The 23,828-nt window shown below is 45.9% G+C and overlaps 1 protein-coding gene across 1 annotated transcript in view; it reads right to left on the minus strand.

Annotated features, from left to right (window-relative positions):
• OBSCN (obscurin, cytoskeletal calmodulin and titin-interacting RhoGEF) overlaps window positions 1-23,828 on the minus strand; it is a 2,124,484-nt gene that overhangs the window by 1,812,546 nt on the left and 288,110 nt on the right. Inside the window, exon 15 of the mRNA XM_078665296.1 lies at window positions 14,765-15,040. Within this exon, the coding sequence (XP_078521422.1) occupies window positions 14,765-15,040 (276 nt within the window). The remainder of the gene's footprint in view (window positions 1-14,764; window positions 15,041-23,828) is intronic.

Raw genomic sequence — 23,828 nt, forward strand, 5'->3', positions numbered from 1 at the left:
GAGAGCACCTCACCCCACCCGGGCGGACACAACTGCTGAGCCGACAGCAAACTGGAGGACGGTAAGAGACAACACCGATGCTCACCGTCACAAAGGCCCGACCGCCCTGTGTCATTTGCGGCGGGCTTGGACTTGCAGTCCCGCCTTCCTGGCCCTTCCAGCGCCCACACAGTGTCACTTGGAATGCCCAGATCACCCGAGGACCCCAGCGGACCCCCCACGCAGAGACCTGAGACGAAACAGTGTTAGTTAAATAATAAATTAACACGAGGCGTCTTGCTGCTGCGTCATCGGCCTCCTGCAGGGTGTGTGGATTCACTCAAACTGTTGGCGGTTGCTTGCCCGGCCCTACTGCTACACCGACGTGATCAGGCACTGCTGGTATTGCTCGCCAGTATCCGAGCGCATACACCGCACAGTTAAACAGGACGCCCTGCACATGTCCGGAGGGGTGAGAACCCGCACTGGCACCGGAGGAGCCTTGCCGACGGGAAAAACGAACAAAACACTGCGCAAGATGGCTGCCGACCAGGTGACCGCGAGATTGGACAGCGTTTTGGCCGCCATGGAACGCATGGAACAATCGCTCCAGCTGACCAGGACGTCCCTGGAGTCAAAGATCGACAGCGTTGCCATAGACTTGACTCACCTACGAGATGACCACAAGAAACTGTCTGATCGGACCAGAACACTGGAGGGCACAGTGACGGACCTTGGACCCAAGGTCACGCAAACAGATAAGCAGGTACAGGACCTTCTCAATAGAGTAGAATTCCTTGAAGAGTGCGCCGAGGATGCCGAAGGGAGGGCGAGACGCAACAACGTCAGACTTGTGGGTGTCCCGGAAAAATGGGAAGGCCCTCGTCCTACCCAACGAGTTGAGGACTGGCTGAGGGAACTGCTGCCTGAGGGCACGCTATCGGCTCAATTTGTAGTGGAACGGGCACACCGCGTACCCACGAGACCCCACACCACAGGCGCTAACCCGAGGCCACTACTCTTCAAAGTCCTGAACTACCGGGACAGAGACGCGATCCTGAGAGAAACCAGAAGACTTGGGGAAGTTCGCATTGACAATACCACCGTGATGTTTTTCCCGGACTACACCATCCAGGTGCAACGCCAAAGGCACGACTTCCTAGACGTGAAACGACGTCTCCGCACCGAAGGCCTCAAGTACTCACTGCTCTTTCCAGCCAAACTGAGAGTGGTGGCGCGAGACAAGACCTACTTCTTTAATACTCCTGAGGAGGTCAACGAATGGCTTGATAGTGGCATTAACTCAACGCCCAGACAGGCGCAAAGCTATGAGTCGAGACCGCGACCACGGCCACGAGGACAACGCCGTCGCCGCAGGAATAGAGAACAGGGAACTGGTCGCCTAGAAGAACCGACGAGACACTCCCCACCACCGGACCAGATGATCCAAGAACAACGTGATGCACTCCGAAGGGTCTCCCAGCTGAGTGCCTCGCCGACCTCGGATGTAGTTCAGGCCCCCAGCCCGCGAGTGGATCCTAGCGATGATGAGGCAATCTACGGGATACCGGACTCCCAACAGTCGGTGGATCTACCGGTAGTCACGCCTCAAACAGCGGACATGCTGAATTGAAGGCACACGCGGATCACTATTCCAGACCCAGCTAAGGTGGCGGGGACGTGAACATAGTCCGGGCAGCTGCGGAGCACCTGAACCTCTCAACCGCTGCCCGTGATGTCCACCGCAGGCCTGAGGACATGAGACATGAACCTGCGCAGTGAGTACCTGTCCGGCTATGCAGCCACTGTCGAGGAGGATGGGACGTGGGAACATGCTGCAGCTCTGTACATTCTCTCCCGCCCACCAGCTGCCTGCATGGCCTGGGGACTGCCCGGCGCCAGAGACTTGGTGGTAATGGCGCTCCTGACTCCCCGCTGCCGGATACGGCGAGCGGATTGCCCCATAGCACACGACAGGGTTGCCTCTCTGGGTACTAACACTGTCCATAAAGGCCCGGGGAAGGGCTTTGATCTTCCTTATTGTACACTTAATTGACTCGTCAGGACCGTGAGTAGCACACGATCCCCCTAGACTTGAATCGTTGTCCCTCTTCTTTAAAGAGTATGGACGGTGGCCCGTTTTGCTGCTGCCCTTTTGGTATTTCAGGGGAATCTCCCTACAGTTGGGTGTTGTTATTACATGTTTTTTCCCCCCTGTTTAATGTCTTCCTAATCATTCATGAGTGCGATGGGGGGGGTGGCCAGGGAAGAGTTGGCGGTGGAGAGATTGTGGATGGGCGCTGGGCTGTGGTTGCGGGGGTGGGGAGGAGGAATATACTGATGTACGATGACGGCGACCAAAATATGTACCTGGAATATTAGGGGTATGCACACACCAGCACGCCGTTATCAGATATACTCATACTTGAAAAGACACCGGGTACAAATCGCACTTCTGCAGGAAACGCACTTGAACAGGGCAGAGGTGGTCGCACTGCGACGTAGATGGAGGGGGCAACTGTATGCTACTGAGTACTCTCATATGGGTGAAGCCAGGCACTCCCTTTGCGATGATTGAAGAGCTGACTGATCCGGAGGGCAGATATGTGTTGGTGAAGGGCCGCATGGATGGACAATCTATAGTACTAGCGTCCATATACTCTCCGAACACGGAACAGGGGGGCTTCCTGGCACGCGTCTCGGAAAAACTGGCGCCCTGGCATGGGGTCCCCTGGGTTCTGGGAGGGGATTACAATACGGTATTGGATCCCGCGCTGGACCGCTCGGCCCCGCCTAGGCCTGATGCTGCGTCTCTGGGAGCCATTAAAGCACTCACCCAATGGGCGACACAGTGGGACCTGAGAGATGCATGGCGTGCGCACAACCCTAACACTAGAATATACTCCTATTACTCAGGGGCGCACTCGTTACAAGTCCGCCTGGACAGATATATGGTGTCATCGGAATTGCTACCGCACATAACAGACTCACAATACCTTGGCAGAACACACTCTGACCACAACCCACACACGCTGCTTATAGCTTGGGAGCGCCCCCACCCGCCCATCCCAATGTGGCGCTTACAGCCGACCCTACTACTGGACGCCCCCTTCCGAGATTCCCTGCAGGCACGCGTAGCGGATTATTTTACTGACAACTCAGGCACGGCGTCCTCCCCGCAGGTCGAGTGGGACGCCTTCAAAGTGGTGATGCGAGGTCACTGCTTGGGAACACAGGGCGGTATACAGAAACAGCTAGAGACCGACCTGCGCCGGGTGGAGGCTGACTTGCTCCGCCGGGAACAGGAGGCGGTTGAGGGAACGGACGCCGGGCTGGGTGAGGCCCGTGTGGAACATGAGGCGCTGCTAGAACGACTGCGTCACGTTAATTATGCGGCGCACTCAGCGCGGACACACCAACACAGCGACAAAGCCGGAAAGCTGCTGGCCTGGCTAGTCAGACAAGAAAGCCGTACTGAGCCGATATCTGCCATCCAGACGCCCGTGGGAGAAGTGGTGCACACACAGAGCAAGATACATCAGGCCTTTGTGCAGCATTATCAGGCCCTATACAGGTCACAGTTGAGGGTTTCATCGGCGACTATCGCTGATTACCTAGAGAACATCCCGCTACCGTCCCTTACAGAGGCGCAGCGGGGAGACCTGGGGGCGCCTTTCACTCAGGAGGAGCTGCGTGCAGCTATCTTCGCGCTATGCAATGGCAAATCTCCGGGCCAGGACGGCCTCCCTGCCGAATTCTTTAAAACCTGTTCCGATATACTGATCCCGGAACTGCTCAAACTGTATAATGCTGCGATAGAGGACTCGACGCTTCCTGCCACGCTAAATGAAGCTAACCTGGTCTCTCTTCTGAAACCGGGTAGAGACGGAACCAACATGGGCTCCTACAGACCCCTGGCTATGTTGAACACCGACTATAAAATCTTCACCTCTTTGCTGGCTCGTCGCCTAGCCACGGAGGTCCCCGCCTTGGTCCATACTGACCAAAATGGTTTCGTACCAGCGAGGAGCACCTCGCGCAATATCCGCCGTCTCTTCCGTGTACAGGTGGAAGCAGTGTCACAATGGCCGAGATCGGGCTGTCTGGTCCTGGACCTCGAGAAGGCCTTCGACTCGGTGGAGTGGCCCTACTTGGGGGCAGTGCTGGACAGATTTGACCTGGGAAGTGCGTTCGAGGAAATGGTAGACCTCATATATCAACAGCCAAGTGTCAGAGTGCGAACGGGTGGGCTACTCTCTGAGGCGGTGCGGGTGCGCAGAGGCACCCGACAGGGTTGCCCGCTGTCGCCCCTACTCTTTTCTCTGGCAATTGAACCCCTGGCAGCGCTCCTACGATCGCGGGGGGCGGGATGGGGAATCCCGCTAGCTGATGGTACACATGTGGTTTCACTGTACGCGGACGATTTACTTCTGTACGTCCGAGACCTCACAGCAGTGCCAGATGAATTGTCGGATATTTTCCGGACATTCGAAACAGTATCAGGACTTAGAGTCAACTGGGCAAAGTCCGGAGTGTACTCTTTCAGCCGTGACACACAGGAATGTGATGTGACCCTTGGAGGTGTCAGACTGACCTGGTATCCCGCCTCCTTTAAGTATCTTGGAGTGCCCCTAAACGTACCGAGCAGAATTGCTCTAACCAAAATGATAGCACTACCCAGACTGCTCTATCACTTTGCCAACATCTCGTCCTACGTTCCCGCTAAATTCTTCCGAGACCTAGAATCAATGATCCGCAGCCTGATCTGGAATGGGGGACGGCCCCGGGTGGCCCTGACGAAACTATACTCCCCAGCGACAGAGGGTGGACTGGCGGTTCCTAATATGGAAATGTACTACCTGGCTGCGCAGCTGCAGTGGGTGACGCACTGGCTAAGTGGCACGCACTTAGATGACACGGCTACCTCTACGTACACGTGGACGCACACACAGATATGCACACTGTTCCATCCCTTGACTAAAGGTCCGCGCCCGCTGCCCTTACATGTGGCGGTGGCCCGCAAGTGTTTCCTCCGCAGTTTGAAACTGACACGGGAAGTCAAGCCATATGCCCCTGCGATTCCTTTGTTGGGCACACCCAGGAGAAGCGGAACAGTGACAGAGCGCATTCTAGAGTGCTGGACGGAGGCTGGAGTGGAGACAATGGGCGACCTATATGCGGACGGAGCAATGCTCCCATTTGGGGAGCTGGCAGAGAGCACGGGTCTACCGACAGGTCAGTTCCTGACCCATGCGTCCATACTGAGAGCATACACGGGTTCTTGGGGGGATGTTGGGGAGGAGCCGCAGATGCACCATGTAATGCAATACCTACATGTAATGGGCAACGGTACTCACATCATCCACTGGCTGGCACAGGCTCTCCTTCTACACACGCAGCGGTCCACACATCCGGCGCGGGACAAGTGGGCGGCCCACCGGCGGAGGGAATGGACGGATAAGGAGTGGTCAATGATCCTAGCCTGCCCTATGAACATCCCGCGCAATGCCCGCTTCCGCACCATCCAATTGTATATAATACACCAGGCATACTTGTCGCCAGATAGGATCAACAAATACTTCATGATCAACACCGCTGCCTGTCCCAGATGCGACCTGATAGGCGCGGACATTTTACACATGCTCTGGAACTGCCCCTCACTAGACACATACTGGAGGGAGGTAACGTCTCTCCTAACGCGCGGTGCTGGCCCGGGACTACCACACACTTGGGAGGCATGCATACTCAGTTTATACAGAAGGACCAAACTAAACAAGACACACGCCAGGTTCTGGGATCTAGGCCTCATCACGGCCAAGCGGTTGATCACCAAACATTGGAAAAGGAGGGAGCCGCCGATCCCTAAGTACTGGTGCGCTTCCTTCACTAACTGGGCCAGGGCGGAGGGCGTAGCTTTACATCGGGAGGAGGTCGCGGGCCTGAGACAGTTCCCTATTGCGCAGCTCTTGGACGATTTTGTGAGATCCCTCCAGAAAGAAGGCGCGAACAGGGGACTCATATAGGGTCCACAATACATGAAATGACACGAATGAAATAGATGAGGACACGTTAGGTGAATGAATGGTGTTTCCTTCCCCCTCCCCCCAGCGACATACACACACCGAGGATGCTGGTGGTGTGGCGTTTCTAGATCGATAGGGACCGCCGCCCCCCCAGTAGCTCAGAGGGCTGACACCTGACAGCGCCACGGGTCCGGTACGCTAACTTATGGACTGGATGGACATTCGCCCGCAGGCACAAAACCACACAGACCTGTCCCGGTGTCTTCCTACCTGCCATCCGTCGAGTCACTCACTTAGATGCACTCTCCCCCCCCGCAACCCCCCCCTCCCATACAACCACCCCCGTTTATATGTTCTGGACTCTTATCTCCCACAAGTGGTTTGTCCACTAGGAAGCGCACATGAGTGCCGACTTAGGCGAGGGGACTGGCGCAGGCCACGTCTCTCTCTCCGACTCACTGACGGTCTGTAGAGCCACCCGCACGAATCATGACACAATGCAGAGATGAGCTGTAAGGTTCAGCTGTCCCTCAGTGGATGGAGCGATTCGAAGCACAGGCAGGCCGCACACGTGTATCATTTACATACACATTCTTGACACACAACTGAGGCCCGCGGGCGCTCTCCCTGGGCTCGAAAACAAGGTTGCTGCATTGTTCTCTGATGATACACACGGCAAAATGGGACATACCGATGAGAACTGTCCAGTTTACAAAGTTGAAATGTTTTTTTTCTTATATTTACTAAAACAAGACGTCCTTTATCAATAAATTGCACACAGGGGCACCTATAGCGTGAAGGTTATTGTTCATGAAAAGCAATGTTTGGTGACCGGTACGCGACTACATACATGCTACTTGTTCTTCTTTGTCTTATACATACATACTCCAGTTGCGGCCGGCCCTAAGGGTTGTAGGCTAAGCCATATGTACTGCACTGTGAAAACTCAATAAACGTCTTTAAAAAAAAAATTTAAAAAAAATCGAGCTGTGAGTTCACAGTGTGGTGAGGACAGACCCCTAGCCCTGAAGAAGTTGCCGATAAGTATTAATAGGCAATTAAATATGTTGGCTTCCTATCTAAAATGACGAAGTATGACAGTAGGTTTGTTTTTAACCCGTTTACTCCGGCCGTTATTTCGGCGCAGTGCGGGCATTCTAGAGAGGGGGCGGGGCCACGTCGGCCGTTGAACGTTCGCAGCACCAGCCAGGTAGTGCTCCGAACGTTCAGCGGCCGATGGCAGCACTGATAGGGTTAATGAGAGCAAACACAAAGCAGTAAATAAAGTTGGAAATAGTGCCAGTGATTGTTTAGCTTATTTTTAGAGGGTAAGAGACAGAAAATTGATTTTGAGTGCTCTTACTCGGGGTCAGGTTTTTTCACTAATTTATGTTGCAATTTGCACATTTCTCACATTGATTTCAGTGGGGAGGCTACCGATGATGATAAGTGGAGCACACTGATGAGTACCTATCAGTAGTTCCCTGGCAGTTGCTTCCGGGATGTGCCTTCACACATCACACACCTTTGTTTGGTCATTGGTAGTTAGGAACTGTGGCCAGTAAACATACACAGGATATGTTCTGGAGGAAACAGATACAGACTGATGTGTTTTTAAAGGAAGGGGATAGGAACACCCTGATAGTACAGTAAAGTGTAGCTAGTACTTTAAGTATTCTCACCATTAAGGGGCACAGGATATGTTCATGATGTTTTATCCTAAAAATATAGAGCAGGTTTTTTGTGAAGGAAAAAAAAAGACCGGAGGGTGGTGCCAAGAAACCCAGGCTGGAGGATAAGGGTGATAAGGACTTTGCAGGGACGTCGGGGTTCCTGAACCCAGCAGATATTTACAATCCCAATCAGCGTACTGAGTTCCTCAACTAATGTGGCGCGATATGTGGCCAGTGGCATTAGAAAATCTATGGACCAGGAGGTCAGGTGATGGCTGAGTGCCCCAGAACTTCTTTAGCTAACAAAGTAGTTCATACCCCAGACATCAATGCCAGGATGGCAATTTTTACTACTAAATTGTTAAAGACCCTAACAAAGGCCTGGACTGCTCCTGGCGATCCAGCCAGGACAAGGTCTTGGATGTTTTGGGAAAAGTTGTGTGTAGTCTGCTTCCTGAGGGTCTATGAAACCATGACCAAAGAATATAGGCCACTGGGAGTGGCTCAGCTATTCACTTCCTTCAAGAAGCCTTTAAAGCTGGCCTTTACGACGACTATCGTCCGCTGGGTGAGATGGGTCTTGCAGGAGGCAGGTACTGAATTGACCACCTTTGGGGCACACCCTACAAGGGGTGCTATGGCCACCAAGGCGTTTACCTTAGGAGGCCGCGTGGAGGATATCCTCAGAGCAGCCGATTGGTCTTCAGAGTCAACCTTCAAGACCTTTTATTTCAAACCAATTACTAGCATGGCTTCACTGGTTGTTAACCCGCTTTAAACTAGCATAATCTGAGCCTCCAGATCCTGACATAGAATATAAAACTTCCTAGCTAACTTGAAGGAAAGTTTCAATCTTTTTAAGGACACGGAGGCAAGGATTATCCCGCCCAATTGGATACAATCTACTACACTCCCTGTAGTCTCAGAGGGCTTTGGTTGGATAAGAATCTTCGTTTATGACAATGATAAGAACATTCTCAATGACTTCTTTCATTACGTTGGCTGTAAACATGGCTGTTGTTTAAAGTGTCTTTAACCCCTTCCATGCTCATGACAAGGTCAGCTCGTCATGAGGCACACTGGAGCTGTGCTAATGACGAGCTGACCTTGTCATGAACAATGGGAATTATAAAATATCAGCACCCACCGGGAATTGCCTTAGCACCAATGTGGTTAATGCTTGACGTTTCATTGATTGTGAATCTCTCACTTTGTAACAGAAATATAAGGTGGTACCTTTGTTTGTTACATAGTTGTGATTTGGTTTCTTATCCAGGATGTCTTGTGTTTTTCTGTAGGATCGGACCAGAAACAAGAATTCTGAGAGGAAAACTGAGTTCATGATGCTTTGCTCGAAAAAAGAGGAAGTGCTTTCCCTTGATGTTGGATATATAGGTCTGACTCTATCATTGTGTTGTCAATCTTTCGCAAGGACTCTTGGGATTTGTAGTCTTTGAATGAAATATGTTGCTTTGATAAGGCTGCAGAGCAAAATAAACAGTAGAGAAAGCATAATCCTTTCCTCTGTGTCCTAATAGAATTGAAACTTTCCTTCTGGTTAGCTAGGAAAATGTATATTCAACACTTGTCATAATCTGTTCACCACGGAGGAAAGTTCATGTGTCTGTTTGTTATGAATATTTAAAGATATGTAAGAGTCTTTACTTTCATTTCATCCCCCTCCTAACCTACCATTGTGTCATTCTTTAGCAGGGAGCAAAACTTGATGTGCTGGTTGCATGAAGCTACAGTCAGTAGTAAAGGCTGTTAGGCACTATGGGCACCACAGCCATTTCTCAGTGGTTTGTGCAAAAAACTCAAGTTTCTATCCCCATCACTCCCTCACACATACCAGCACATTACAAAACATGACAAGACAATACCAGGGTCTAAAAAAATGGTAACTTTAGAAGGAACAGGGCCCAACGGCTTCACAGGGGAATTCTACAAAGAATACTCAGAGCTGCTCAGCCCATATACTGTTGAAATGAATGAAGAGGCATATGATAACCAGATCCTCCCATCAGCACTGCGTGAGGCGCTAATAGTGGCGTTATTAAAGCAAGATAAAGATCCGGAGCATGGCGAATCGTATAGACAGCTATCCCTAATAAACACAGACGCTAAGATACTGGCAAAGATCATTGCCACTAGGCTTCAGCCCTTCATGCAGGCTATTGTCCTACCAGACCAATCCGGTTTCATACCAACCCGTTCAACGACACATAACATCCGTACCATATTTGTACTCTTACACCAGCTAAATACTAAATTAGAAGCCGTAGCTGTGCTCCTTGACGTAGCTAAGGCGTTTCACTCCGTCGAGTGGACATATCTATTCACGATACTGCAACGGATTTGGCTACCACCTGTACTGTTAAACTGGATCAAACTCCTTTATACCAAGCCCACCGCACGTATCAAAGTGGATAAACATATTTCCGATGTTATACACATCCAGAGAGGAACAGGGCAGGGATGCCCACTATTCCCCTTCTGATTTTCCACTGCATTGGACCCCTAGTCTGCAAAATACGCCAACAACATGCACACACCGCTTTACGATTCCACTTATGTCATATAGGCATATCAATGTACGCGGATGATATGGTTCTATACATCCGCGACCCAAGCCTCAACTTCTCACCGGTACTAAGAGAATACATCAAATTTGGACGGCAGTAAGGCCTGCAGATAAATTGGAGCAAATCGGCAGTGCTACCATTAACAAACATTACACAGCAACAACACATGGAATTCCCTCTTGGCTGGCAGAAACAACCCATTAAATATTTAGGAATATGGATCCACCGTAATCCAAAAGTAGTGCTTAGAGTCAATTACGGCACGGCCATTGACAAATTTGAAACGCAGATTGCCAGGTGGATCACCCTACAGCTCTCCCTCGCAGACAGAATATCCCCATAAAGATAGTAATCCTGCCCAAACTGCTATATCTCTTCGCTAACATCCCTATAACCCCACCTGCCTCCATTTTCAAATGATTAGAAGCGAATCTCACAAAACTCATATGGGCAGGTAAGCAGGCACGAATAAGTTTGCACACACTGACTCTACCGTATGCATTGCTCACTCCCAACGGTAACTTACACATCATACACTACAAATACATACACCAGGCCTACCACACGCCACTTAAATTGCACAAATATGGCTTACGAGACGATGCAAAATGTCAAAGATGTTAGTTGGACCAGGCTGATTTCGTGCACCTTGCGTGGTATTGTAGCAAAGTGAGATTGTATTGGGAACAGGTAATAGGCTTACTGGGGGAAATGTTAAACTAAAAAAATTGATTGCACACCACAGCTATGCTTACTAGCCCACTTAATACCTTTAAAATCTGCTAAGAAAAAATGTGCTGCTATTGCATTGCTCCTTGCAATACGAAGAGTCGCAATGCACTGGGACAGTAAAAAATCCCCCATAGCGGAACGCTGGGTAATGGACTCCATCTACTGTAGAGACAATTTCTTACTGTATGCGGAGGAGCTACTGACAACTGCCAAACCTACAAAATTTTGGGAACCACTCACTATTTACTTACGTGATCACCCAGACTTATTAAAAAACGATGTACCCGTCCCAAGGGCGCCCTTCTGGCGGACTTTCCACCTGGGTCATTATCGCCTCAGGTGGCAGTGCTAAAATCCTCACCACAAATAGCAACAACTTTCAGGCCCTGATTTATACACAGGGGTCCCAATTTGTTTTTATTAATTTTTATAATGATTTTTTGACTGTACCTAATATGAATTTCATTAATCTTTTCAATTTTGTCTCGGATTTACAAAGCTAAATGGAAAATCATAAATTAGCTGGAATCTGTTTGGGTAGCCATTTCAATGCTAAGATTGCTAGGGCAAAATAATTAGTTACTGCCCATCCAATTCACGTGCACCCGTGTAAAAAGGGGGGCAGAATTGCTGGACCACCTGTCGAATCATAATTTATTAAACGTGATGGACATCGCGGCCATGAATCATAATGACAGCTGGCAAATTCCTACATACAGACGTCGCGGTTGTGCTTCAATTATAGACTATGTTTTTATATTGGCCTCATTTGAATACTTTTTATTAAAAGCTAAGGTCATACCCACTGTGCATGGGGACCATAATCCAGCCTCGGTTACAATCAGGGTTGCCCCTAGACCGGATTTTGTTAAAGAACCTGGCGCAAGTAACTTAGTAACCTAGACAGATAATTTAAGCGTGATTTGGAAAGGCATTGATAATCGTAAATTGTTCTCTAAAATGTTAACAACATACCCATCACCCGTTGAGATCTGTTTGTCATCTATTGATCACAATCCAGAGGTAGGTAATGCTTTTAATCACTTGTTAAACAACTGATTTCAAGACCTGCATTTGATAATAATCAGAACCAAAAGTGGTTTATTAACACTTGTTCACAGGCAAATAGAGAGCTCCGTGTAGCTCTTACAGCGATACCAAGGGATGCAAGCCTTGTTAGATCACTGAGGCATCAGTACAAACAAGTGGCTAGGTAGCGGAAAGACGAGATCCTGAAATAACGTTGGGACAATCTTGACTGTGCTGCAAGAATCAATAACACAAACGGTCTTTGAACAGCAGTTAAGGTCATGAGAACTATGGGCCTTACACTAACCCCTCTAAGCTGAGATATAGCCTGGGAAGCCTACTTTTCCAAAATATACACAGCTCCATCTCAGAGTGAGGACCCCTTTGACATTCATGTTGCTTCACGAATTCAGATATCAATATCTGAAGTTGAGGATGCCATCCACCAAACCATAGGCAACAAGGCCCCTGGCCCCGACTGGCTTTTCATTTATCTCATTAAGTATAAACTGGAATTCTGGGTGCCCCTTTTACTCAATGTTTTTGATAACTTAACAAATACTTTCATTCCTAGCACGTCGACCAGCATTATTGTCCCGATTTTTAAAAGGGGGGACCGATCCAACCCTAGTTGCTACAGCACCGATCTTCCTGATTGATAACACACTTAAGATACTTGGGAGGGTGCTATTCAATAAAATTACGTCTTGGGCTGAAGAGGAACATATTTTAAACAAATGATAGCTAGGTTTTAGAAGTAATTTGGGAACTTTGGAACAAAGCCTAAATCTCAATTTGATTATCGGCAAATATACTATAGCCCAGCAAGCTCCCATTTACTTGGCTTTTATGGACCTTACCTCAGCCTTTGACCTTGTTAATAGATCGTGCTTATGATCATGTCTTTTAAAATAGGGGTTGGATGAGGTTTTAGTTAATTTTTTTGCCTATTTGCACAGGGACCTGAAGGCACGGGTGAGGATTAGTAGGGATGGGGAGGTTTCAGGTGAAATTGTTATTGGTAGAGGGGTCAGGCAGGGGTGCGTACTGGCCCCACTCCAATTCATTTTATACATTAATGACTTACACAACATGCTGTCTGAATTGACTACTATGTCCCAATGAGTAATGGTAATAAACTACTCGTCCTACTATACGCCGATGATGCAGTCCTAATGGGCCGCACCCCGAATGCGCTACGCACTTTAGTTAGGGGCTTTGTAGATTTATTGCCAGCCTAGATCTTTGCACTAATTTTAAGAAATCATTTTTAATGAGCTGTGGCCCCAAAAAGCACCTTGTTAATACAATTACCTCAGGTCTTGAATGCTTGCTATGCACTTGCACTTTTCCATACCTGGGGCTAGTATTCTCAGATAATGGTTCTTGGGCAGTTCATGTGGCACATAGCCCCCCCAGAACTGAATCTCTCCCCCCAAATGTAAGATCAGTTGCATGGCATTTAAATCCTTAAATAACTTAGGCCCCAGCTATCTGAAAGACAAATTCATCAGATACCTACCCTCCAGATCACTCCGCTCCGAATCCAAAGCTCTTCTCCAAATTCCCTGCTTCAACAAAGCACAAACAGGGGGCAAGGCCTTCTACCATCTGGCCCCACGATACTGGAACTAACTCCCCATCCATCTACGAATATGTACGGACTACCTGAAGTTCAGGAAAATGCTAAAAGCAACTTTGTTTTAATCTAGTATCCCCTGAAGCCCTACAGCACTTCGAGCGCGGAGATACCCTGATGGGGTGATTTGAGTGCTTTATAAACCATTAAAGTAAAATAAAATAAATAAATAAATAAAGTCCACAAACTCAATTTTGTGTCTCCCGCAACCTAAAAATACTGAGGCAGTGCTATCTTTATTGAAAATATATAAAACACAGTGCATACCTACTGCAACATTTTCTGAAAAAGTTTGGGGTCTTGCAAATTGTCGTAGTATCCAAGTAGAAAAAAAAAAAAGATTTTGCAGGAGACTTTTGGGGGCGCCGATTTCTTCCTCACACTTTGTCTATCACAAGGAGTTAAAATTGCTTTATATTGAGGAATACATTAGGTCTCGCCCGGCTATATGTGCTATCTGTTAAATCTCTTTGCACTTTAACAAATTATGCTGCTACCTGCTATGAATAATCTTGCCATAAATTTTAAGTTTACCATAAGTTTTATCAAGAATTTGCTACTTTGCACATTTTTGTCTTTTTGTATACACGTATTTTTTTGCCGTGCATGTTACAATTCACAGGTCCCTGTGTGCTTACTGTTTTAAATTGCATAATGTTTTAAATGTACATTTCTGTTGGTTTCTTGCTCTGTGCTTTTATGGATATTTCATATCCGAATAAAGATGTATTGATTGATTGATAAAAAACGATGTACAAGGTGATTAGCTGTAATAATCCTGCTCAATCGAAATGCTGCTGGGCCATCAATATGAACAATGTAATAAGATGTACTGCATACTACTATCTCTTTCCAGACAAGCTTGGAATGTTTGTTATCACTGGTATGAATATCAATAAAATGTCATTAACAAAAAAAACTTTAATAGGAACAGATATTGGCTGAGAACAATTAGGTTCTGAATATTTTAAAGCACCTTATTTTCAGGCATTTCTTTTGAATTGGTAAATATATCCTGAAATCCAAATCACAGCTCTGTGAACATGGCCTAGAGTAGGGAAACAAATGACTCAATGAAATATTACAGGTAGATATTTGACAGACCTGTAACTTGAACTTTGAAGTTGAGTTTCTGCCCAGCAGCTTCACAGATGTAATCCCCAGCGTCTTTCATCTCCACCTGCCCCACAACCAGCCTTCGGGATTTGCCATCAGACTCCACCTTAATGTTCTTGCTGGCGGTGATTTGTTTTCCATCCTTGTACCATATAACCTCAGTCTTGGCTTGCGATACTTCACAGCTCATGGTGGCAGTCTGCGTCAGGATAGCCTTCACTTCTTTCTGGACTTTATCCTGGTTCACAAACACTACTTCAGGCTCTGAGAATAAAGGAACAGACAATTGGAGAGATTTATTTAATTTAAATTGATTTTCTCCAGTGTAAGATAACGTCTTAACAAATGCAGTCACATGGCAGTGCAGTGGGGACTCTATGCCCCTGCCTACCAGTGAGGAGAAACTTGACTTGGTTGTCTTATTAGCCAAAACATCAGGAGCGCCTAGAGATAATTCAGCTTGCCAGGTTTAGTGAGAGCTACACAGGAAAATGCATTTAGTCATATGGAGCTGAAGTAAAGCTCCTGATTTTCCGTGTTGTGAGGATATCCTTCTCATCCCCAATAGCCATTTAGCTAGACAAAAAGGCAAACTTGGAATTCCTATATGAGAATGATGTGCCCTGTAAGAGGCTTTCATGTATTCCACTATTTAGGGTGCACAGAGGGTTCTCTGGCAACCATAGTCATATACTAAATGTCACTTTATGAAGTCTTGCATTTAACTGCCATATCCTTAATCCTGCAACATACCACGGGAAGTAGCGTAAAACAAAATATGTGTTCTCTTTCAAACTTTGTTGAGGGCAATGACCACTCCTCAAACATGACTGTCACTACATTCCATAAACAACATCCCAGTTTTGACTGTGCAGTCCTGCGGTTTGGCCCCCTGATTTATTAATAGTGTAGTTGTGATCTGCAGCCAGTGCCTGGTACTTAAATTGCAATGACAGAAGAATGCTCAGCTACTCTCAAAATCTGGGGGCCTTGGTTCAATGAGAGTGGATCTCTGAGATGCAATCAGGGTATTCTGACAAAAAATATTTTCAAAAATATTGTGAGTCTTACCTAAACCTCAATTAGAAATATGTCAGGCTAGAAATAAATATCGCATAGCCATAAAACAGAGAAAAAGGGAACTGAAACAGGAAGCTTGGCATAAATTGGTGGAAACATCGCAGTTGGCCGACATGGCAGCGTTTTGGAGACTTATTAATTCCCCCCTGCCATGGGTAAAAATGCCCGAGAGGATTTTGGACATGGCAATAAATGGAGAGATGTGGGCGGCGCATTTCCAGGAGCTCTACTCCAAACCTGTATGTTCAAAAAACCTCAACCCGGATTTATTGACTATAAACCCAGTCCGGGATAGTCCATGCCAAATCCTTTTTTCACTTGAGGAGGTGGAATCAGCCATCAAAGAAAGCCCACCCGGGAAGGCCCCGGGACCAGATGCAATCCCAGCGGATGTGTATAAGGCAGAGATGGAATTTTGGGCTCCCTTACTGACCTCTGTCCTTAACTCCATAAACCATACAAAGCTCCTGCCAACTTGGGGAGAGGCCATATTAATACCAATTTTCAAAAAAGGAGATAGGCACCTGCCATCGTGCTATAGGCCTATATCCCTCCTCGATACCCTGATGAAAATTGTTGGACGCATAATCCTGAAAAGACTAACCATCTGGATAGAGGAGAAAGACATACTCTCGAAATTACAATACGGTTTTCGGTCTGGCAGAGGTACAATTGAACAGGTCCTCAATTTACATCTAATCCAGTCAAAATACATCGACACCAAAAGGCACAGTCTCTATATAACATATATAGATCTCACTTCAGCTTTTGACTGTGTCCAGCATGACCAACTATGGGACATCTTAAACCGTATCGGGATGGATCCATCAATCCTTCTTTTCATTAGGGCCTTGTACCGTGAAGCAGGAGCCAGAGTGAGATATGGACTGAAGGGAGAGTGCTCGCCACGTTTTAACATCAATAGAGGGGTTAGACAGGGGTGCATCCTGGCCCCCCTGCTTTTCTCCCTTTATATAAATGCGATTGGCGAGCATCTGAAAACAATCGAGTGCGACTTCCCAAAAATAGGAGGTGAATCGATCCCAATCCTGCTTTACGCAGATGACGCTGCGATTCTATCCCAGACCAGAATGGGCCTACAAAAAGCAGTATCAGCTTTTACGACTTTCATGAATGACAGGGGCCTTAAAGTGAACATAGCAAAATCGTACACCATGCTATGTAACAAAAGTTTAAAAAAAAAACCCATGCCCCATCTTCATTGATGTTCAAAAACTGGAGACAGTGGAGGCATTTACATATTTGGGAATTTGTCTACATAGAAAGCTATCCTGGAAAGCGGCAATAGAGAAGAGGAAACTTGCTTTCACGAGAGCGATTGGAGGTCTCCGGGACTTTGCAGGAAAGATAGGGGGCAGACCGGTTAAACAACTATTAATTGTATACAAAGCAAAATGCATATCTACTGCTACCTACGGGGCTGGTCTCTGGGGCATAGACAAAAATATTTCACAGATACAAATTCTGGAAAACCAATTTTTAAGGTATCTTCTCGCCGCCCCAAAGGCAACCTCTGTATATAAAATGCACATCGAATTGGACCTCCCATATATAACAGATACCATCAAAACTGAACCTCTCCTGCTTTGGCACAAAATTTGGACCACCCCGGAGACGGCTTTTAATAGAGAGGTGCTACAAGACATTCTTAACTTGGAAGGGGCTAAATACTTTAATCAATCAAACTGGCTGATCTATGTGAGAAATTTCTTCTCTGAAATTGGGCACCAAGAATGGTATACAGATCCTTCGTCACTAGAAAACATCTCGCGAAAAGATCTGAGAAAGAATTTAATGGCCCATCTGGAAACAGTCAGATGGAACAAACAGAAACTTTCTGACACCATCCGGGCATACCAAAGGGTGACACCTCGCAAGGGGCTCCAACCATATTTATCATTAGCTTTTCCGTGCTACACAAGGATGTTACTCACCAGATTTAGAATGGGCTCTTTTTATCGATATGTAACTTTCCCAAATTGCAATGACTGGTCACGGATCACCTCTCTTTGTCCCTGTGACACTATTTCAAAACAATCTAATATTCACACCATCCTCTTTTGTAAGTTTTATCAGTTTCTGAGAAAACCCCTATTATTACCGTTACTAAAGAGATGGAATATCAGGACATGTAAAATGGCTTTTGAGCGGTTACAGGAACTGGAAGATAAGGAGGTGATAACCAAAATGGAACAGTTTTTAAAACTAGTGATAAAATGTAGGAAAACTTTAGATTGAATGTGGATTTGGTGATTACTCCTATGTGTTTTTTACCTGGTTTTAAAGGCACATCTTTTAAATTTTTAATGAGATTTTAGTATGAAATTTTTAAATTGAAATATACTTGATCATTTGTAATATAAATGCATTTATCCTTTTGCTTTTTTAACTATGTATATGAAGGTATGCTTATATGATATTTGTCTAAATATCGAATAAAGCTTATTTTGAACCTATATATGTTTAAGTCTTTTATGTGTGTGTTAAATATAGTGATATATATCATAGTTTTTTAAAGTTTAAGTTTATGGGTAATGGTTGTGATATAAAATGCTATTTTATTGATAAGTCTGTTTAATTATTTTTAGGGCACTTTTGATTTTGGAAATATATATTACTTTATTTATGCCAGTTTTTTAGCGGGATGTGAAGTTTGTAGGAGAATAGTGTGGGAATGTTTTTTTTACATTTTTAATTGATTATACATTTATTTTTATAAGTTTTAATATGTTAATTTGGAAACTGATCATGTAAATATATTTGACCTATTTAACAGATAATTTTGAAATTTGGTAATTGGCTATTTACACAATTGATTTTATCAATCATAAAACAGTTTTTCATAATTTGGATTGTTATTAATTATTTTGTATTTACTTTTTTATGTTATAAATACGTTTATAGTGATATTTTGTGATTCATGTGTATTGTTTGTTTCTCTCTGTAATTTAATTGTTTTGCTTTTGTGGTTGTTGGAAGTTTAGGATAATAGATGGGAATTAAATCTTTTTATTTACATTTTTTAATTGCTATGATTTTTTTAATGTAATGTTATGTATAATTATATATGTACATTTCATGTTTTTAAATTTAAAATATTTATATCATATTTACAGTATTAATATTGGGCAATGACAGTGGTCTTATGCCCACTATGCCATCATGCATTATGTCCCCCTCCAGGTCACAAAGCAAATTCTGGATCTCGTACTACCAGGGAAAGGCATAAGTCTTGGACACACTCTGGATTAGTGTGTGGCTAGTACAAAACAAAAGTAAGGTTACCAGTTTTACATGCAGTCAGGCACTCAGGGAAGGGGTTCATGCCCCTTTATCATTGAGGGGACATTTCCATCCCACCGCTACTGCGCACATTTACAAAGGGTCTAGGTAAAGAGTTGTATAAAGTCCAAATTCTATGTCAGGACCTGGGGGCTAAGATTATGCTTTCTCTTCCATTTACATTGCTCAGCAGCCTTATGAAAACAAACATTTTCATTCAGAGACTACAAATCCCAAGAGTCTTTGCGATAGATCAACCATTCAAACATAGAGTCAGTCCTATGTATCCAACATTAAGGAAAAGCACTTCCTCTTTCTTCGCTGCTCAGCATCCAGATAAGTGTTCTTCTCCTAATGAATACTGTTGTTTTATATTCTGGTAGTCTACACGTGAATAGCTGGCAAGGTTTCAGATTGCTTATGTGTGACATTTTCATAATTTCAGTGTATTTATGAGTGACATTCAACGACTATGAGTGACATTTTCTCATGAGCAAAATCAAGCAATGAAGATGAGGGAAACATTTAAATATGAGAAATTACACCCATTTGAGGAATGAGAAACTCTAAGAAGAGCTTAAAACAGCTGTAAAGCAACAGAAATGGAAGGGCACTAACCTAGTAAAAAGCATTAACTCACAGCTAATCCTCATGAAAGAAAGAATCCAGCTTTGTGAACATGTCAGTTGATAGCTACAGAAAATGGCAATGGTTTCTACATTCCTCTGTGAAAGAAATGTATCCTGGCCATTTGAAACCCCAACATTTGCCTAAAATACAAAGCTTTTCAACTGAGAGCCATTGAATGAGGCCTGCAGACCTTTGCCCAGACTCGTCTCATGCAGGGTGAGGAGAAAGTGGCCATTAGGTGGAAGTTTGCACCCAGTCCGCAGAAAGGTAGGTGAGCAATGGCATCCACCGCCTGAGTTTGTTTGCAGCCCAGACTGCCCTAAAGGTGCCCTGAAAAGGTCAACAACCGACCCTCTGTAAACAGGGCAATGAAGGACAGATGTGTCCCAGCTGGGAGGGACAAGCTTCTGCTAGCCTCTGCTTGGCCCTATCCACCCTCCGCACACCTCATTTTGGGGGGACATTGTTTGGAGCCAGCCTGCAGATGTGAAGTGAGCCACCGGAGTCTGCAACAAAGGGCAGGCGTGCTTCCGGCTGACAGCTGAGCCCTGCTTGTAAGAATCACAGCAGCGCCGGCTGCCTTTTTAATGAGACCGCTCCAAAGTGCCACGTCCCCAAAAAATAACATGTCAACAAAAAGCAAGAGCTGCAACATGGCCACAGGAAATGGTAATCTGCGCCCATAATTAGCTGCACCCTCTGAAAACAAGCAGGCGTGCAATGTGTGCCTATAGATCAGCTGTGAAGCATGCCTATAATTAAAGTGCAATCCAATGAATCATACCACATGGAATGTGCGTGCAAGCACATTAGCACTGCCGACTTTTGAAATCATACCTCAGGGGCTCAGCTGGGCATTTCCTGCGTCGAGGGTCGGCAAGAGCCAGATTGATGCTGACCGGTCTCCGCAACCTGATTCAGACCCCGCCCGCGGCAACGCAGGCTGCCGGGCATGATTGAGGCTACATGGCTTCATAAACAAAGTGAAATCCACTTGGATGGTGGTGGTGATCCCTACTGTGGTGGGGAGCACTCAGTGTTGTTTAAATACCCCTCACACACCAACAGGCCCCTTGGTGTCATGCTTCATCATCGGGGTCTTCGCACCCCTCTCCGGGATGCGGCGTGCTGCAACCGACGACTACGTGGGAGCACTATTTATGGACTATGTGTGGATGTGTGTGGGGTAATGAATGTACGTGAGTGGTGGGTTTAGGTGGTGATAAGTGATGGTTAAAAAATACCTGGCTCGTGGGGTGAAAAATAGACTTTTATTAAGCCCCCGGCTGGTATCGTTAAAAAGGTGGTGCAGTGAGAGGTTGTTAGTGTATAATTATGTACATCAACCTCATGTGTGCGTCTACATGAACATGTTTCGGAGTTAAAAACTCCTTCTTCAGGACGGGGTTTGCACAAAGATCCCCACCTTACTCACATAAATGTAAATGCAAAAGTGTATTCTACAAAAAGGAAGTGAACTATAGGTGTTATGTACCTAGTTTGTAGTTCAGAATTGTAGTCTCTCATCGCCCAATTGGCGTGTATTAAAGACCTAGAAGGAGAAAAAGCACATTACATACTATTCTCATAATAATCTATAACTATCTTCCAGGTTGAGGTGACCTTAGGAAAAAAGTGAAGGGATGCCGATTTTAACATACATATATTATGTCTTAAGTGATCGTGCACCCTGTAAAGTAAAGCGACAAAGACTGGACAGTACACACATGTAACATTAGAAACACACGTATTGGTTTTTTTGTTCATTCCCTGTATTCCTGTGATGTGGGGAGGAAAAAGCAGGAAAGAGGTTGTCTTACTTTTTGATATTGGTTATAATGCTTCATGAGCCTTTTACGTATATTGGGGGGTTTCCATATTGCCCAGTTTTAGCGATCTAAAAATATGAGAGAAACTTGTTTCAGTTCTCCTACTTATAGAGTCCTTATGTTGCCCTCCTCTTTCAGGGTTTTAGTTAACTCACGGTCACTCAGGATGCGATTTATCCTCTTCCCCTCAACGCGGCTCCGCTGGTAATGCCGCTGTGGAGAGGTGTGCCCTTTTATACTCTCGCGGTACATTCTAAATTGCCAATTGACAGGTAAATTGAAGGCGGATATGTGCCCAAACAAGGGCTGCTCTGTACTTTTGTGTCTTCGTTTACCGGTAATGCCGAGTGCTCATTCTTTCCGTTCTGCGCATGAGGCTACATGGCTGCACAGTCAGTAAGGTTTTCTGGACAGCTGTCCATGGTTCAGTCAGCTGCCGGTGGGGTCGAATTAATTGTAAGCGTCTCTGGATCATGATTCTTACCGGTTGCGGCGAACTGTACATTAGCCTACGTGATTGCCTCAGGTTGAGCAGCCAAACTTTCTTCAACTGCCGCCATGGGCGGCAACGGCAGGACCCACCGGCCTATTACTGTGGGTGTGAGACTAACGCCTGACCACACTGGCTGACTGGCAGTGTCTATCTATCCCTAGTAGCCATTGGGCACTCACTGACTCCTCCTGACCTCAGTGAAATATATGAGTAATGAATCACATCTGTGCAGTGAATTGAATCCATCTGTTACTTTCTAGCAGTAGCAGCTGCGCTAGAGCTCAGGCAGCCCCTAAGTCTCCTGGAAACAGCGCACATCAAGCTGCAGCCTCTCTGAGCTTTCAGTCAAAAATGGTGTAATAGCTAGCCAGCGCTCTGGCCGCTTGACAGCCGGAGAGGCACTAAATATGCATGACTTTGCATTTCAGGGCGGTGATGCAGACCACCACACTGAAATGTCTTTTTTTTTTGTTTTTGTCCTCATACATGCCACCAGAAGATGATTGCTCTAGATGGGATCTCTTTGTGCCTTTCAGACAAACAAAATTGATTTCCACCCCCGGTATATGTGCGCGGCATACAGAGTTCACCCAGAGGTAGGCTGTCTCCTTGTCCAACTCCCATTTACCTCGATGGACCCTCATATGTACCAGGGAGGACCGGACCACAAACCTCTGGTATAATCATTGGACCAAAGTTATTCCGTTGACCCGGCCTCTAGTGCCGACCAGATTTTATTTGCACTTGCTCCGCCACAAGCCATGTCTGACTGGCTGATTATCATGATGTTTTTTAGACAATCAGCGAATCTGGGTGGGGCCACCAACTTCCATTCTCTACAGATTTCCCTTCTAGCGATAACTATCACATAGAACAAAAATTCTGAAGCCGCATCGTTCATCAGGTAGCCCGGTGGCAGACCAAAAAAGACTAGTCTAGGGCAACAGATGATCGGTGTTAATAAGACCTCCTCTAACAAGCTTCAAACTGCCGCCCAATATCTGGCAATCTCCGGGCAGTCTAAAAACATATGTTGATCGTCTGCTGCCGGCTGTTTACATCTAGGACAGTAGTAGTTATCCGCTGTTATCCTAGACAATTTAGCTGGTGTCCAATATACCCTATAAACAGGTGATTTCTTCTAAGATTTGCCGGTTTGATTATTCTCTGAGACATAGAGAATGCATCAGTCCAAATTATCTGTACCTCCTCAGCACTCTCGGTTAGGACACAACCCCAGAGACTCTCAAGTTCAGAGTTCAGACTGTCTTTTACTCCAGCAAGTGTCCTATACCAAAAGGAGACCTCCAGTTTCCAAACTCCCCCCCTACAGATGGAATCTAGGATCAGGGTATCCTCTCCGGTTCCCGATATTTGTCTTACCCACCATGCAGACAACTGGTAGAACTTAAATCTAGTGAGGGAACCGTTAGTTAGATTCACAAAGGACTCCCAGTCCATAAGCCTAGTATTGACACAGAGGTCGCCCGCGTTTTAAAACCAGCTACTTTAAGTGGCTGCGACAATTGATCTAAAAGGCATTCCGGGGTGCCAGGGGAATCCCAAATAGGTGCCTGTATGTTGTAATAAGGTATCCCCAGCGCTCTCCGGACATAACCCCAGTTCTTGAGCGCAGCCTGTAAAATCTTAAGGCGGACTTTTTTATAAAACTTTTGGTCCCCGAATTTAAAGAGAAAATATTCTAAACCCTGTGGTT

The sequence above is a fragment of the Lissotriton helveticus genome, chromosome 10, assembly GCF_964261635.1.
Source record: "Lissotriton helveticus chromosome 10, aLisHel1.1, whole genome shotgun sequence".
Taxonomy (NCBI): domain Eukaryota; kingdom Metazoa; phylum Chordata; class Amphibia; order Caudata; family Salamandridae; genus Lissotriton; species Lissotriton helveticus.